Source organism: Carassius auratus, chromosome 9 (assembly GCF_003368295.1).
Source record: "Carassius auratus strain Wakin chromosome 9, ASM336829v1, whole genome shotgun sequence".
In the NCBI taxonomy this organism is placed as follows: domain Eukaryota; kingdom Metazoa; phylum Chordata; class Actinopteri; order Cypriniformes; family Cyprinidae; genus Carassius; species Carassius auratus.
Genome location: NC_039251.1, coordinates 2,506,699 through 2,524,677, shown reverse-complemented (window position 1 = coordinate 2,524,677; position 17,979 = coordinate 2,506,699). Strand labels below are relative to the sequence as shown.

The 17,979-nt window shown below is 36.9% G+C and overlaps 2 protein-coding genes and 1 long non-coding RNA gene across 5 annotated transcripts in view; all 3 read right to left on the bottom strand.

Annotated features, from left to right (window-relative positions):
• LOC113109173 (NACHT, LRR and PYD domains-containing protein 12-like) overlaps positions 1 to 17,979 on the bottom strand; it is a 1,059,377-nt gene that overhangs the window by 934,588 nt on the left and 106,810 nt on the right. The gene's annotated exons all lie outside the window — the stretch shown is intronic.
• On the bottom strand, positions 409 to 2,558 carry LOC113109238 (uncharacterized). Its single transcript, XR_003292888.1, has 2 exons — positions 1,690 to 2,558; positions 409 to 1,157 (listed from the first exon to the last, which is right to left on the bottom strand). It is a non-coding gene; the product is annotated as an uncharacterized LOC113109238 (long non-coding RNA).
• LOC113109214 (ribonuclease inhibitor-like) lies at positions 3,845 to 7,710 on the bottom strand. Of its 2 annotated transcripts, XM_026272877.1 has the most exons (4): positions 7,342 to 7,710; positions 6,552 to 6,725; positions 5,485 to 5,663; positions 3,845 to 4,317 (listed from the first exon to the last, which is right to left on the bottom strand). In XM_026272877.1, the coding sequence occupies exons 2-4, from the start codon at positions 6,719 to 6,721 to the stop codon at positions 4,262 to 4,264; spliced, it is 405 nt and encodes a 134-aa protein (XP_026128662.1). In that variant the 5' UTR covers positions 6,722 to 6,725; positions 7,342 to 7,710; the 3' UTR covers positions 3,845 to 4,261. The 2 variants fall into 2 exon arrangements, with proteins under 2 accessions (XP_026128662.1, XP_026128663.1); XM_026272878.1 differs by lacking the exon at positions 7,342 to 7,710 and having other exon boundaries at positions 3,845 to 4,323; positions 6,552 to 7,159.

Here is a 17,979-nt window from a genome sequence, read left to right as displayed (position 1 = left end):
TTAACTAATTTAATCAACTGCAATGTTATATTCTTAATTATTTTATCAAACATTTTAGAGGAACTAACTTACATTATATTTAACACAAATATCATCATAACTCAGTATATTCCTGAGTTGTCCATAACATGTGTAAGTGACCATGTGCCTTTCTTCCAGCACTCATCGATGAACAGAGATGATCTATTCACCAAAATACACCTGTTATTCCAGATAGACGTTATGTGCGCTAAAATTAGTTTCAAGGGTAAAGTACAATTGTCTAAACTTGTAAAATGAAACAAAGTTCAATTAAACTTAACTAATCTGTAGTTAGCTTTTCAGTGTCTCTTAACTGCAACCAATTATGTATTAATATTGAGTAAAATATTTTTTCACTGCATTGCTTTTCAACCTGAATTATTAATATTTTTTTTTTTTTTTGGATTTCAATCTGTATTGTTTCTAACAGGATTGAGCGTCTCTGGCGTGATGTCAGAATCACGGTCACCAACAAGTCCTCAGACACGCTGCACTCGCTGGAGGCAGAAGGATTGCTCGACAGATCAGTGATTGAGGAGCTTTTCAGTGTGCACTACACTTTTCTCCCAAGACTTCAGGCAGACTTGGACACATGTTCAGAAGCCTGGAATCATCATTCACTCTCCTCAGAGGACAATCGAAGTCCCGAGCAGCTGTGGCAGATTGGAGTGATGCACACAAATAATGAGCGATCTGAGAGATACGAGGAATGGTAATGCTGTCTTAGTCAGTAGCCCTCACTGCAGAACACACAAGATCCAGCGAGCAGAGACGCTCGGTTAAGACATATTTAAAGTTGGAGGAGATGGATCTAGATCCAGGGGTAGAGACAGGTCGGTTTAGGGACATGTAAAGTGGGACTGAGGAACTCTGTGTTTGTCTCTCGCTGCTGTGTAGGTTACAGTACAGGAACATGCATTTACTAGAGGCAAGCAGAAACTATGCTGACCATATCGAAGCTGACAGTCAGGATCAAATGTGCAGAAGTAATGGGGACATGTCCCTGACCAGTAATCCACTGCATGAAACTGCTGACGGTGATCTTGTCTTGTTCTGCATCTCCTTTAGTGCAGTTTGTTTTATCACCTGTTCGCTGTCATCTTCAACCCTGCTCTCCTTACTGCTGCTCCCTTCTTCTGCAGAAAACACACACATCTATGTCTGCAACCTTACTTGTGTTAACAGTATATGAACTTGGACTGACAATACCTCACATTTTTAAAGTGCCCCTAATATACTATTTTACAATTGTTTAAGAGGTTTCCTACAACAAGTTTATATTCAAAAGTGTGAAGTGATCCAAATCTTCAGTCTTTTCCACAAGCCCTCTCTGCTCTGACTGGTCAGATGCCCGGTCCGTTGTTGAACTGATGTAATTTAAGTATTAAGAGTAAGAGTAATGATGTTCCTTCATCTTCAAGGCTTTGAATGAAGTCCTGCAAGTAGTTCACAATCCGTGATTCTCTCTGCGCTTCACTGAACACACCGCACTTAAAACAGTGACAGGGACATCAGATATTTCATTATTTCTCATGACAATGGAAAACCTGTAAAAAGCTGCAGATGAGAGTCTATGAATGAGTATAATGTCCCAAAAACATCTAACCCTGATGTGTGGATTGAAGAGAAAGGAGGAGAGTCAGATGGACAGAATCACAGATACTACACCTGACAATGTCTTCCTTTCATCACATGTTAGGATCCTGTGTACCACATGCTACGATTCTTTCAGAAAGCTCAAGCAAGGCTGTAGTGTCTGCAGTCTCAATCTAAAGAAGTTGATGGTCCCTGAATATGGATTTGATGAGAAACATGACATCTTGTTGACGAGCTGTTTGTGACGTCTCTGAAGTACGGCTGAAGCACTGATTGAGCGATTACATGTGACAGGATTCATGTCAGTAAATTGTCCTGGATCTGTTTACAGACCCTTTGGCATTCATTCATGTTTATTTGGCGCTGTAGCCCGTAACTGGTGTTAAAAACAGAGGAAGACGTGATCTTTCAAGTGTGCTGCATGCTGTCGCTTCACTTGACCTGAGACACACTGCGTGATCGTCACTGCATTAGATAGAGAGCACCACAGTCAGATTTATTGGTTACATTTCAAGATAAGATGGACAGAAATCAAATCTGAGACTTTGTTTCTTATCAAAAGTAACAAAGCACAAAGTCTATTGTGGTTTAATGGATGAGAGATGTGCTATAATGTTCTGTTCATTCATCAGCTGTAAAGAGACGATCCATCCTTGGGATTTACCAATCAGTTTATAAAGATGAGATTGGTTCGATTAAAATTGAGACCTCAATGTTTTTTACCCAGCTGTAATGATAATAAACCTTCCTGAAATTGTCCTTCTGAAAGTCTGTAATTGAATACTTCAGATTTTTCCCAGTGCTCTCTCCCTCAAATAATCTTTCCTCAATTCCGGCCATCATTTCTGTGAAAAAAGCAAGTTTCCAGTACTAATAAACAAATGCACTGAAGTTAGTTAAGAAGATGATGACTACATTTAATAAAACTGCATAATTAATGCAATGGTTCTTCATCTGAGAACAAACACACAGCGGTCAGGAATTGTTTAAAAAAAATTCACTATAAATTAAACTTCATTGCATCTCTTGTGCTTGTCTTGCTTTTGTCCCGTTATGATGAAATCTTGGTTTGGTCTATCTTCAGCTCTGAAAGAAAATCAATTTAGCTAAATAAATAAAATAAATAACACACACAAACATCTAATGGTAAGGACTGTATGTTAAACCAATAATTTCATGAAAACACAAAGCATAAAATACAAATAATAACCTTTCCCCACAGGTATTTGCATGTGCTTCAATAAAGTCTTCTGAACACATGGCAGAACACACAGGACAAGATACCTCACAAACAAATGTAGGAAAACACTTCAAACTCAGAAAAACTGAATGTTCTCCAGTCATTACTCCATTCTTCAGTGTCACGTGATCTTCAGCAATCATTCTCATATACTGATCTGATTCTCTTAATATCAGTGTTGAAATGGTTGTGCTGCTTCATATTTTCTTGGAATCTCTGAACAATTTTTTCTGGATTCATTAAGAAATGAAAAAGATTTGGAAGGACATGAGGGTGAATAAATTATTACAAATATTAATTTATGGCTGAAGTGTCCATTTAAAGGAACACAATCCCTTCGAGAACAAAATTTATGACAAAGTTTTTATGTAATCTATGATCTCTCAGAGCTTCCACAGACAGCAAGGGTTCTCCTGCGGCGAAGACACAGAAATGTAGTAAGAACATTGTTAAAATGCTCAATGGATCATTAATATCTTATGTGTAACAACAACGTATAAACTTACCTTATCAATCTGTGATTGGTGTCTATGTGCATCATAGATTTAGGCCTTTACGCTCTTGATTATCAGCATGGATTTTAGCTGATAGTTACTGATCGACTATCAATGCGGATTAATCACCAAAACTGATCAATCAATCAACCTCTATTATTCATTTCTTTTGAAACAGAAATCCAGAAATATATCAATATAAGAACTCCAAAGCTCTTCAGATGATAAACCTGTGCTTTCATTTATTTTGGTGAATATTAAGTCTATATTCTGTATTTCATTTCTAATTGATATTGTGCTTTGATTCTCATTTTATTTGAATAGGTACTTTTACATATGTTTTCATACCTTGGCAATACATTTATATACATATATATATATATATAATTTAAAAAAGTAAAATATTTTTTGGTGACACTCAATATGTCAAGTTAATTTAGAAAATAAAAGTTTTGAAGTGTATTTAAATCAAGATACAGCAGGGACACATTTCTCATGACGATGTCAAGTGGAAGTCCCTCTTCTCCAGATGACACATATTTTAATAAATATAAACACATATATACAAAGGTTACACACTCAAATGTTGGACTGGATTAAAATATAAGAAAATGTACAAGTGATAAGTTGTCTATTTCTGAATTTCAGGATACACAGTTATGATGATCTATATTAAATCTGGACAGCTCAGGATATAAGCCCATCACTGAAAATATCACATTGATTTTCTTGGTTTTCAGTGCTGTATAAACAGATCAACTATTTTCTTAATGTCCTTTGGATAAAAACATCTTTTGCTGAATTAGTTTAGTTTCCTTGAAGCTTGTTTCTTGTGTTCATCAACACTGCTCCACACATTACACTTCCATGCATTCATTTAACTTCACATCACTGATTCCTGTAGCGGCTCTTATTCACCATCAGCTGATCCTGAGGAAACTGAACTGACGTCTAAATACTGAGAGTCCTACAATAAAACACACAGACAGTCAGATATGAGTATGAGACATTACTGCTGTCACATCACATCAGCAGATCCAGCTCAGAAACACACAGTATATTCATATTACAGTCAGAGATATGAATCAGAGTATGTGAGCGGAGCGCGGAGTGGAGCGTGTGATTTTGACTGGAGCGAGGAGCAGATCTTTTAAAAGTCACGAGTACACGAGTACAATTCATGCCAACAGACCATAATATAACTGGATATTTAACAAGAAATCACATGTTAAAAATATTTAGCTAGCTTGATAGATAAGGATCACTCAAATCAGAAAGAATGTGAAGGCTATGACGGCGATATGGACATGAGCGGGAAGTTATAGTTCTCAAGGATGTTTGATTCTTCTAAATACTGAATATTTTCAGCTGAAAGCATGATTTAAACACGTAGACTACTACAACACTTAATTATTCACACGCAGACACTTTCTCAATAATGTATTCAAGCAAATGTAATCTTACACAGCTACTTCATCTGTATCTGATTTTGAATGAGCAGAAATCTGTAGAAGAAATGCATCGATGTGTAGTAAAATAACTGGCGAAAACGTTTAATCACAAACTAAATTTGCACCGCAAAAAGCAGCAATTCTACCTTTTAATGCTGACATATGTTATTTGTCATGTGGGAGGAAAAAAGTTTGCACACTAGTGTCCCAATAAACCACTTTGAATCTCTCCTTGTGTGTTTTTATTTATTGTTTAATATAGGTTATGAACAGAAGTTAAAGTGTGTAATTTCACACATACTGAAATACTTTAGGTGTGGAGTGAAGGTGGAGCGGTGTTTCTGATATCAGTGAGTGTGGAGTGGAGCGGAGCGGAGTGATAATTAAATGATCGGAGCGCGGAGGAGAAATTGTTGACGCTCCACTCCGCTCACATACTCTGATCTGATGAACAACTGATCATAGATTAATAACAGTGAATGATCAACAACTCTCTCTTTATCATTTACACACAGAGACACTGGAGGAGATGAACATATTCATATATTCATAGATCATCACAGAATTAAACAGTTTAAAGAACAGAAACTAAAGTGGAGCTGAATTACTATCGTATATTCTCCAAATATATCTGTTACTAAACTTTGTCCATTTTAAAAGATTTAAATAATAATATACTCACAGTAGTATAATGTCTCCAGTTTATAACGTGGATCATCTTTCAGATCAGAGAGTAACTTCACTCCTGATTGTCGTAGATTATTCAGAATCAGATTCAGTTCTCTCAGGTGTGAGGGGTTTGATCTCAGAGCTGAAGCCAGAGCAGAACAACCTTCATCTGTGACGTCACACTTCATCAACCTGTAGAGAACAATGAGACAGTGTTAATTGTAGTTGAAGTGTGTGTAGTTTGTTATTGACTGCTATCAGAGCAGGAGAGGAGATATAATGACAAGCATTGGCACAAACTGCTGCTGATAGAATGAGATTTCTGCATGTTGATGCTCAATGCTGCTGTTTGAAACTGTCATGTGCTTCAGGACTGAACAGACACACAGAGCTGAATGTGAGATATTGTTTCATAGTGATATAAGCACAGATCTGTCTGGAGAAACAGTCTCCTCTAATTACAACTTACAGTTTACCTAAAAATGAAGATTAAAAATCATCAAAATCCCACAGACTTACATTGAGGAAATGTTCAGATGAGCCAAGACTATTCAAACTCCAACTGTCAAAATTCAAATGTAAACAAACTGAAGGCCTTTAGACTCCATTTAACTGCCATTCTATGTTCTATTTCTAGACCATTCAAACTCATTTAACCTTCCATTCTGTCTAATATTTCTAATCTATCAATCATCTATATGGGGCAGTCGTGGTCTAATGGTCAGAGAGTCTGACTTGTAACCCACAGACAGGGATGTACTGGTCATCAGGAGTAAAGTGATCAACAACACAAGTGTCTTGATCTACAGAAGCAACTGAGTCACACAGGTTTGGAACGACATGAGGGTGAGGAAATTATGACAGAATTTATTTATCAATAGATTTCCTGCATTCTAGCTCAAAATCAATGCTTTACTGTCAAGTGCATTTCTATGTGACACAAATACATTATTAAGTTTGATGCATTTGTCATGAATTCAGTAATATCTATTATTCTTTACTCCAATTAAAGGCCTTGACACAGAGTAAAACATTCATGGGGGAACTCGTGGGTCAGATGGACTGGATTTATAATCTTACCAGAGTTTCTCCAGTTTACAGCGAGGATCCTCCAGTACAGCACAGAGACGCTTCACTCCCAAATCTCTTATTTTATTCACAGACAGACTCAGTTCTCTCAGGTGTGAGGGGTTTGATCTCAGAGCTGAAGCCAGAGCAGAACAACCTTCATCTGTGACGTCACACCTCATCAACCTGTAGAGAACAATGACACAGTGTTAATTGTAGTTGAAGTGTGTGTAGTTTGTTATTGACTCTGGTCTCAGAGCAGGAGAGGAGATATAATGACAAGCATTGCCACAAACTGCTGCTGATAGAATCAGATTTCTGCATGTTGATGCTCAATGCTGCTGTTTAAAACTGTCATGTGCTTCAGGACTGAACAGACACACAGAGCTGAATGTGAGATATTGTTTCATAGTGATATAAGCACAGATAGTTTGTTTGGGTTACATAACCACCGCAATAAAGAATGAAGGCCAACCCAGTGTGAATTATACAAGAAGACAGAAGAGAAAAAAGTACTAGATATACACAATATATACAATAAATATATGAGGGTATATATGTCCTTGGAAGTCCAATGGGGCTTCTCGGGTCGACATTAACACACTGACAAAATTATATTCAAAATTAAAAATATTTTTATACCGCTTTTTAATGTGTGATTGTGTAAAGGTGATCACCAGATACCAACCTTTCGTGAACTTGCTTACACTCGTTCTCATGGAGGGTCTCTCTCTCTCTCTGTGTGTGTGTGTGTGTGTGTGTGTGTGTGTGTGTGTGTGTGTGTGTGTGTGTTCGGTCTCACCGGTGCAATATTATTTTGAGTCCGGGAGCAGGTTGAGAACAGCGCTGTCCTGTGACGAAGTCCTCAGTAAAATAATCCAATGGCGTCAGGTTATTTCCACGAGGAAGCAACTCAAAGTCACAGGTAAATACAGCAGGTAATAATGATCAGGCGATCGATCGCTAAATCCTAAAGTGAGCACATTGACGTCACAGGGATTCCCGCATCACGAGCGAACTCTCGCGAGAAGAAACAGAGTCCACAGTTCTCAACGGGGCAATACAAACGCAGAAACGTTAACCCTTAAGGCGCCAGGGATTTTAGGAAAAATATTTTGTATTTTGGCATCAAGATTTCAAAAGCTTGTGACTTGAAAGGGCTTAAAGATGGAGATCTAATGTCAATTAGAAAAATGTTTGGCATGATCAAAAGTTTACTTCGGGTGTAAATATACTAATCTAATTTGCATATTATGACGTCACCATGGGCGGCTATCTCGAATTTCATAATATTCAGGAAATATTAGATTTTGAATTGATGTTTGAACATATTTACATGTTTTTGTGTGTGTATATGTCTTTTTTATCCTCATTCCAAATGATCAGAACAGAGGAAGCCAACAATAAAACAGGAGAAAGTACTAAATTATTACTATATCACTACACTATATAGTAGTAAAACACATGTGAACAGTAGCTTACTTTTGATCAGTTCATTAGTAATATTCAGGAAATAATAGATATTGAATAGATGTTTGAACTTATTTGCAAGGTTTTTTTTTTTTGTATTTGATTGTTGTTGTTGTTGTTTTTTGTCTTTTTATTCTCATTCCAAATGATCAGGGGGAAAAACGAGAAAAGTAGTAGATTATTACTATATAACTGTGCCATAGTAAAATACATGTGCCTATTTTTTGATCAGTTGACCATCTATCTGCCCAATCAGGCATCTATTGCCGCGTTTCCACCGAAATTACCCGGAACATTTTTACCAGGAACTTTTTTTACCAGGAACTTTTTTCCCCCCAGACATGTTGCTTTCTTCGTTTCCACCGCGGTGTAAAGTACCGGGAAGATTAGGCAAATAGACTGGTGACGTAGGTCCGCACGCGTTTCTCATTACAAAGTGCCGCTGATAAAAAAAAAAAAAAAAGTACGCTGATTTTGGACGTGCATCATCGGTAGTTAGTTCAGACTTTGGGGAGTGTGATGTCCGCGACGACGCAAGTCCGGATCTATAAACAGCAGCGTACTTGATAACTTCAGTCAGCTCGTCTTGGCTACTACAATTTTCCTTACTGTATATTTACAATAAAACGAAATAGGATATAAAATACCACTGCCTTCTTTGGTTTTCATTTAAGCATATAACAGCTGCAGAAATGTACTTAGTTCAGGGATATGTGTATATGCAGACATTACAATGAAACGAAATATTATATAAATTTGCCTTTTTTATTTTCATTTTAACATATATATAAATTGAATACAGACCAAAGAAAACCTGCTAGACTTACCCCGCAGCTGAATTATATTTTATGTTTAACCACCACATAGAGATATCAGAGCCAGCGGCACATATCAGAAGGTCTATCCCAGGAGAGGCTGCTTCTCGGCGGATAGATGATCACTGAGCTCCCGCTGATTGCGTGGAGCTCACCGTCTCAGAGATCGGGGAAACACAATTTTAAATAGGCGCTGTCTTCATAAATAAACAACAAATTTGAGTTTTAAACAACTACATTCTCGCCTCAAATAGTTTTAAAATTACATTTCATGACACAATAACAGTAATATTTTGAAAATGTTGATACAAATAAATGGTGGTTGAACTCAACCAATGCTGCGTGAACTCAACCAATCAGAATGTTTAGCGCCAAAGTCCCGCCCCCGAAAGTTCCTGAACTTGAAAAAGTACCACCTCGCCAGCAGGGACTTTCTGAGGGGCATTTTTTTACCCGGAACTTTATTTAGTTCCTGGTTCCTGCATTGGAAACACACCAAGTACCAGGCCAAAGTCCCTAGTTCCTGGGTAAAGTTCCTGCGGTGGAAACGCGGCTTATGTGACACAGTTGGTAGTTCTTGAGAGCATGGTTCCTCTCGTTCATTGCATGACACAGCGCACCTTCTCCACACAGACTGCACCTGTACTGTCTGCCGGCCGAGTATTAGAGCGTGCGCGATCAGCAACAGCTCTCCTATGGACACTATGACCACGTTCACCTCTGCCACCCGCTCCCCCGTTGAGCAAAGGCTCGAAACGATCGCTTGTTTGTGCTTCGTGAACACTCTCGCCTTACACGGTGGCACCATTGCGCTGCAAAGATGTACCGCGAGACGTGCGATCATTAGACGGCCGATCGTCATTTCCAAAAGGCAAATATTCCCCTTCAGAGTCAGAATCGGTGAACAACATTTGCAACATCCTCTTTGTATTAGCCATCTGGCGATTTTCTCTCATAAATCTCACGATTTACACTCACGCTATGGAATGAATTGCTTCCGCATCAATAACATGAGAGCTCGACACTTTAAACAGAAACAATGCATAATGTTGGTCTAGAATCAAAGTACTACGTGTCTGACATCTAGTGAAAGGGAATACAAATGAGATATTACACCATATAAGGAACTACAGTCTCTTTTATTAAGGGTGACGTCTTGTCGCAATGTTGCGACTTTGGCGCTTAGAGGGTTAATAACAGCTGTGCCACATCAACAATCAGATTAACATTTAATCAACAGCTTTATAAACCTATACCTCTTATGTGGCCGAGCTACAAACTATCTTCTGCTCATCAAGGCTGAATTTATTTGATCAAAATAAAGTAAAATAAATATTGTGAAATATTATTACAAATACAAAAAAAGTTTAAAATTTTTATATAAAATGTAATGTTATTCCTGTGATGCAAATCAGAATATTCTTCATCATTATTCCAGTTTTCAGTGTCACATGATCTTTTAGAAATCATTACAATTTATTTTAATCTCAAGAAACATTTCTGATTATTATCAATGTTGAACATTTTGCTACTTCATATTTTGTGTTGAAATGATGCACTTTATTTTTTGATAAATATAAAGTTTAATGAACAGCATTTATTTGCATTTATCAATATATTAATTAAATTGGTAAATGCATTTATTAAATAGAAATCATTTTAAATTCCTTCACACAGTTTTTGTCGCTTTCATGAATGTCGCAGCACTAACAGTGAATCAGAACCAGAAACAGTACAGTAACAGCAGACATGGAGCGTCACACTACAGTCTTTATAAACTCATCCCTGCAAATAGTCTCTTATGTTAAATCACACTATTCATTACACAGCTGAGCTTTATATTGATCTGTATTAATATGTACAGAGTAGTGGTGTGTGTGTGTGTGTGTGTGTGTGTGTGTGTTTCTCCATCACTCAAGGATATCAGAACCTGAGATCTCCTACACTGTGAGATATTATTCATACTTGCAGATAGTACTTAACAAGACGAGCTATTAGCACTTAGTGTAACAGAATCCATTTAAAGGTGTTGCTAATGCAGAAACAGCTTTAACATGAACACAGAAGTCCACAAATGAACAAGAAACAAAGACACACAATGTTTTACTTTCTGTATCTCTGTCTCTTGATACAACTATTGTGTTTTCTGACTTTCTGGGTGATTTGTTTTTCACTTCACAAATATTTTACAGTGTGTCATATATAATCTTACCACAGTTTCTCCAGTTTACAGCGAGGATCCTCCAGTCCAGCACAGAGACACTTCACTCCTGAATCTCTTATTTTATTCCCAAACAGATCCAGTTCTCTCAGGTGTGAGGGGTTTGATCTCAGAGCTGAAGTCAGAGCAGAACAACCTTCATCTGTGACGCCACAATAAATCAACCTGTAGAGAACAATGACACACTCTTCACTCTCTCAGATCAGATCAGTTTAGCTGTGAATCCATTAGTAAAGAGAAAAAAAGAAAAAAAAGCATGATCATAAATAATTTAAAGCCTCATTCAAAAAGAAAAAAAAACTCCTTTACACTCTCAGGATTTTTAATGTTTTATGTAGACATTAATGCAAATCTATTTAATCACACTATTCATTACACAGCTGAGCTTTAGTGTTATTTTTCAATCTGTATTAATATGTATGGAGTAGTGGAGAGTGTGTGTGTGTGTGTGTGTGTGTGTGTCTGCATTTAGAGTGTGTTTGTGTGTGTGTTTTTGTGTGTGTGTGTGTTTCTCCATCACTCAAGATATAAAATCCTGAGATCTCCTACACAGTGAGATATTATTCATATTCAGTGTAAATTGTGTCAGAGAGTACTTACACCTCAATGTACTGCAGTGCTTTACTAAACAGTAGGTAATAACATATACTTCACATTCACATTCAGTATTATAAATACAAGTAGTTTGTGTCCGTGCTGTCCGTGTATGTGTCTGGATTGCTCACACAGAAAGTATAATACAGTCTTTACACTCCAACAGTCTTTTGGAAACAGGGTTTTTAACCACACAAACAGCACTTCAGCTCGACTGAACAAAGAGTTCATAGAATGCAGTTCAATCAGGACCACTTCCCTCATGTATATTTAATGACAATTATAATTGCATACAGTTAGTGTTGGCGGTATGGTTATGTTCTGTCCATGCAGCCATGCTTGGACAGAGTGGGGAGAGCAGCAAGACAAACCCCCCTGGGGTACAGAACAGAACCATTATAAGCAAATATAATTACAATTCTCAATTACATGATTTGTAAACAAAAGGTCATAGAGACTGCTTCCAATGAAGACACTGTAAAGAAAGAACAAGTTAGATCAGATTACAGGTTCAGTTGGAGGAGTTGGGGTTGGAGGAGGGAGTTAATAGCAAGCAGCAATGCGATGGAGAGACACTGAATAATGGGAATTTAAATAGACCGCAGGTGATCGGTGTCGAGACTGGATTGGTACACGTCAGGAACAGCTGACTGTCAGCTGATGCAAGCGTGAATAACATGCAGAAGAGTATTTGATGAATGATTTTTATTTCTAAATTTTTAATGTAAAAATCATACTAACAATATAAGTACACCTAAGGAAACATTAAAAAGCATTTAAAGAAAAGGAAATAATCCATGTCATGGGACCTTTAATGGTAACACTTTACAATAAAATGTCATTTGTTAACATTAATGCTTTAACGAACATGAATGAACAATGAACAATACATTTATTACACAATTTATTAATCTTTGTTAATGTTAATAAAAACAGTTATTCATTGTTCATGTTAGTTCACAGTGCATTAATGTTTACAAACTCAACTTGTGATTTTAATAATGTATAAGTAAATGCTGAAGTTAACATGAACTAAGATTAATAAATGCTGTGGACATATTGTTCATTATTATTTATGTTATTTATATTTGTCAACTAATGTAATTAACAAATGTTCACTAATGAACCTTACAGAAGAATGAACGTAGATGAGGCATTAAGTGCATAGCCCTGAGACCAACTTAACATTTTATAGTTTAATGAAGAAATTTTAATGTATTTACATGTGCTGTTATAATAAAAGAACTGTTCATTTTAAATATTACGATATATCGTCACACACTACATTAACACGATATTGATAATTGTTGCTTTGAATATCACAGTTATCATCAATACCGGTATATCACGACACCCCTAGTTTCATCCAATCAGAAGGAAATATTACATTCACAAACAATACCTAATTTTGTTTAATTTTGTCTGACTTTCTGGGTGATTTGTTTTTCACTTCACAAATATTTTACAGTGTGTCATATATAATCTTACCACAGTTTCTCCAGTTTACAGCGAGGATCCTCCAGTCCAGCACAGAGACACTTCACTCCTGAATCTCTTATTTTATTCCCAGACAGATCCAGTTCTGTCAGGTGTGAGGGGTTTGATCTCAGAGCTGAAGCCAGAGCAGAACAACCTTCATCTGTGACGTCACAATCACTCAACCTGTAGAGAACAATGACACACTCTTCACTCTCTCAGATCAGATCAGTTTAGCTGTGAATCCATTAGTAAAGAGAAAGAACAAATCACTGTGTGATGCATCACTGGACTGAGATTTAAAATGTCAAAGAAAAAAAAAACATGATCATAAATAATTTAAAACCTCATTCAAAAAGAAAAAAAACTCCTTTACACTCTCAGGATTTTTAATGTCTTATGTAGACATTAATGCAAATCTATTTAATGACACTATTCATTACACAGCTGAGCTTTAGTTTTATTTTTCAATCTGTATTAATGTATGTATAATGTATGTATGGAGTAGTGGAGTGTGTGTGTGTGTGTGTGTGTGTGTGTGTTTCTCCATCACTCAAGATATAAAATCCTGAAATCTCCTACACTGTGAGATATTATTCATATTTAGTGTAAATTGTGTCAGATAGTACTTACACCTCAATGTATTGCAGTGCTTTACAGAACAGTAGGTAATAACATATTTAATTTAATTTAACCTTTATTTAACCAGATAAAAAACTCATTGAGATTAAAAATCTCTTTTTCAAGAGTGACCTGGCCAAGACAACAGCATTTACATACAATTTAAAAACATACAAGACATCAAAAAAAACAAATGATATTTAGTCAATGTGTACAAGTTTAGAAACAGTTACATTTTCCAAGTTCATTGAGTTCACGCTTCTTTAGAATAGATTTAAATTCTCCCAATGTCACAAGTTCAGAAAGATTTAGGTCCTTTTGCAGTTCATTCCATGCACGGGGGGCAGTGTACTGAAATGCTGCCTTACCCAACTCTGTTCTCACTCTGGGAACCACCATCAGTATGTTCCTCTGAGAACGCAGAGCATACTGTTGTTGGTTTTTTCGCATGTATTTGCAGAGGTAAGATGGAAGGAGCCCAAGAATACATTTATAAAAGAAAGTCAACAAATGAGACCACCTGCGAACATACAGGGACGGAAACTCAGCTGCAGCATACAGTGTACAATGGTGAACACGATTTCCACAGCCAGTCATAAAACGTAAAGCACAATGATATACAGTATCCAGCTTTTTTAAAAGATGGTCTGATGCATTCATAAAAAGGAGATCTCCGTAATCCAATAAAGGTAAAAAAGTTGCAGAAATCAAACGTTTCCTTGTATAAACAGAGAAACATGATTTATTTCTGAAAAGAAAACGGAGCTTTAGCTTCAGTTTACGCACAAGATGCTCAATATGCTGTTTAAAGGACAAATTTTCATCAATAACAAAGCCTAAATACTTATAAGAAGAGACCATTTGGATTTCTTTTCCATCAGCTGTTTTTATTTTATCATATTCTTCACATTCACATTCAGTATTATAAATACAAGTAGTTCGTGTCTGTGATGTCCGTGTACGTGTCTGGATTGCTCACACAGAAAGTATAACACAGTCTTTACACTCCAACAGTCGTTTGGAAACAGGGTTTTTAACCACACAAACAGCACTTCAGCTCGACTGAACAAAGTGTTCATAGAATGCAGTTCTTACAGGAGACTGAATAAATGAATCTGCTCCTGCGCTGATTGTAAAGCAGAATGTGATTGGCTACAGCGAGAACGTGCTACGATTGGTCAGTGAAGTGTGGCTGTTATCTGATTGGCTTGAGCAGACGGTGGGTGGAGTCACAAATACACAGAAAGACATTCACTAATGAATGACAGGAAAAGTTGTTTGTAGAATAAAAAGATATTTGTGAAAATATTTTTATTTTTAAATATCATTATATTTACATTTTTTTATATATTTTTTGTTAATCTCTTAACATTCATCTGTGGATCATAATCTTTTAATTTGTAATTATGCAACAATTCTATCTCCATGCACCTATCCCTGATATCAGTTATTAAAATAATCAATATTCCTCCATCACTAATATTTATGTATATATAATATCACTGTACTATAAACACAGTTTCATCTCTCAGAAGCTGCTTGTCACTGCAGAAGAGTATTTGATGAATCAAGCTGCTAAAGGAGTGTTTTCTGCTTCCTCCTGATCACTTCTGAAGCAGAACAGCAGCGGAGAGCAATGAGGAGACGAGGAGAGAGATCACATGACATCAGCCAATCAAAACAGAGCGCATTTATCATGAACCCAGCGTTTCTGACACTAATATTCATCTTTTCAACATCAGTGACTGTTTGAGCAAAAACACCTCGACATTCTGAAATCAAGAAACATTTACTGAAGAAGAAAAATCACTTCAGATAGAAAGACCTGTTTTCTGAAGAAAGAAGTAAAGATTCTGCCAATGGCAAGAAAAATAATCGTTTTCCCTTTGAATTATTAATATTATTTTTCTTACCTCATTGGCAGCTATTTTTTTTTTCTTACTTTGAGCAAAAAATTCACAAACTCTTGATACATTTTTCAGAAAACAAGATTTAAAATCTGAATCATTTTGCTTCTCAAGTAAATTGATCTTGATTCAGGAATGTTTAGATATTTGTTCTAGAAAACAAGACAAAAATCCTAAGAAAATCATTTATTTTCCAGTGAAGTAAACTGAGCACTTCTGAAGTTCTGTGTTTGTTATTCAGAACAAATTCAAGCAGCAGTAAATCTCAAGACTGTGTGCGTGTGCTTATGTTTTACTGTACGCTACACAGCACTGCATCATATTTAGACCGTATTTCACTGTATTCTTCACATAACATCAAGAAAAGCTGGTTTACTTCACATCGGAGCATTAAAAGTGTCCCCTGTTCAGTTCATGGATTTATATTCTGAATGAATCAAGGTGAATCATCAATCAAGGTGTTTCAGAACGGCAGAATTCACACAAATCTCTGCATTAATTCAAGAAATCAACAGATTAATGAGTAAATGAGAAGAAAGAGCAGGTTTGTTGTGGATCTGAACCAGTGTCTCTGACATTGTTGAGCAGCGCTCGAGCACTAAACTACTGATGAACTTTTCCTGAAACACACAGAAGAATCTTCTCCAGCAGCGTGTTCACGAGAGAGAAGCTCTTCATTCCTCTCCTTCACAATCATAAAGATCATCAGTGGTGTCCTGCACATCATTGTTTTGAGCTGACTGTGAGATCTGATGCTCTAGAGCTGGATTTGTGTTTATTATAGTCTTCAGATCCTGATCTGATATATAGACCGGGTTTTATTTCTGTGTTTGGACACTAATGTTGTGAATCAGAGCTTGTTCTGTAGTCCTTCACAGAAATGTGTCACATCTGAGTTTGTAAAAGTCATTTTCACTAAAGGCTGACATGTAAATGGATATTTAACACAGATCTCATTAAATGACAAACTCTCAGATTGTTTTGTGTGAATAATTCATGAACGTGTGTGACCTGCTGAAATGTAAGTTTTAATCTTTTATTTGTGACATTAATGTGGTCACAATGCTGACAGAGTAAATATGTGTTAGAAAACTAGACTTATATCACTCATAATATTAACATTCACAGGAATACACCTTTTCTATGGTATGATTTATTTTATTGCATAATGCGTATCTCTTTAAATGTATAATAATCTAAAATAGTGTCTAGTGTTGTCCAGTAAAGAGTAAGACACTTCAAGCACAAGTGAAATGTCTGAAGGTCAGCTTTACTGATCAATGTGTGGAGCGTCTCTTTGCTGCAGCTGCTGCTGATTTAATGAACCAGTTTCTGGGATTCAGAACCAGTTCCAGTTTCGGGATTGAGGGCGCATGCTCGTGCAGAGACCAGCAGCGTGGTAGCGTTGAGTGTACTGGCGTTTTTTTATGTTGTTTTATGTTATGTTATGTTTTTTATGCATTTGTATTTGTTTAGATTAATAGCACTATGGAGTGGAGATGGATTATTATGCTCGCGTCTATTTTATTTTGGTTAATTGACGATTTAAATGCCACTTGGGATGGCCTGCATTCGAACAGGATTTACTATGACAGAGAACTGTTGTTGTCGTGGGATAATCTTTCGCCAGTGAATCCACATGTGGACCTCTTCTTCCCAGATCTGAGTGCATTCGCTGATGGAATCACCTCTAAAGCACACTTTAACGGATCGAGTCAGCGACCGAGGAAGCGAGGGAGAAGAGGTGGGGTACGTGAAAGATTGAGAAAGAGACCGGCGTCTCGAATACCGCTTCTATCTGTTATATTAGCAAATGTTCGGTCTTTACGGAAAAAGATTGAGGAACTGCACGCACATGTTCGTTTTCAATACGAATTCAGAGACAGTTGTTTGCTTGCAACCTCAGAGACTTGGCTAACGAAAATGGACTCTGATAAAGAGCTGCAAATTAATGGTTTTAGTGGCCCATTTCGAACTGACCGAGACTCTGGGATAACTGGCAAGTCGCGAGGCGGGGGAGTATGTTTATATGTGAATGAGCGTTGGTGCAAGACTGTTGTTGTGAGAGAGAAATTATGCACAAAGGACATTGAGATGCTCACGGTATCGCTCCGGCCTCATTATCTGCCTAGAGGGTTTCCCCAAATATTTGTGTCTGTGGTGTACTTTCACCCAAAGGCGAACGTGAACTTGGCTATAGAGTATATTGAGAAGAGCGTTGTGAAACATCAGTCACTATCCCCGGATGCTCCGATCTTTATCATGGGTGATTTTAATAATTGTAAATTGGAAAATTCTGCTAAGAGCATGTATGGGTACGTCACATGTCCAACCAG

Bases quoted from the DNA above. Each gene is read 5' to 3' on its own strand.
- LOC113109214 (XM_026272877.1), bottom strand. From the start codon at position 6,721: ATGAGGTGTGACGTCACAGATGAAGGTTGTTCTGCTCTGGCTTCAGCT. The intron at 5,664-6,551 runs GTAAGATTATAA...TGTTCTCTACAG, and splicing joins TGTAAACTGGAGAAACTCTG to GTTGATGAAGTGTGACGTCA. The intron at 4,318-5,484 runs GTGAGTATATTA...TTTTATTGTAGG, and splicing joins ACTGGAGACATTATACTACT to ACTCTCAGTATTTAGACGTC.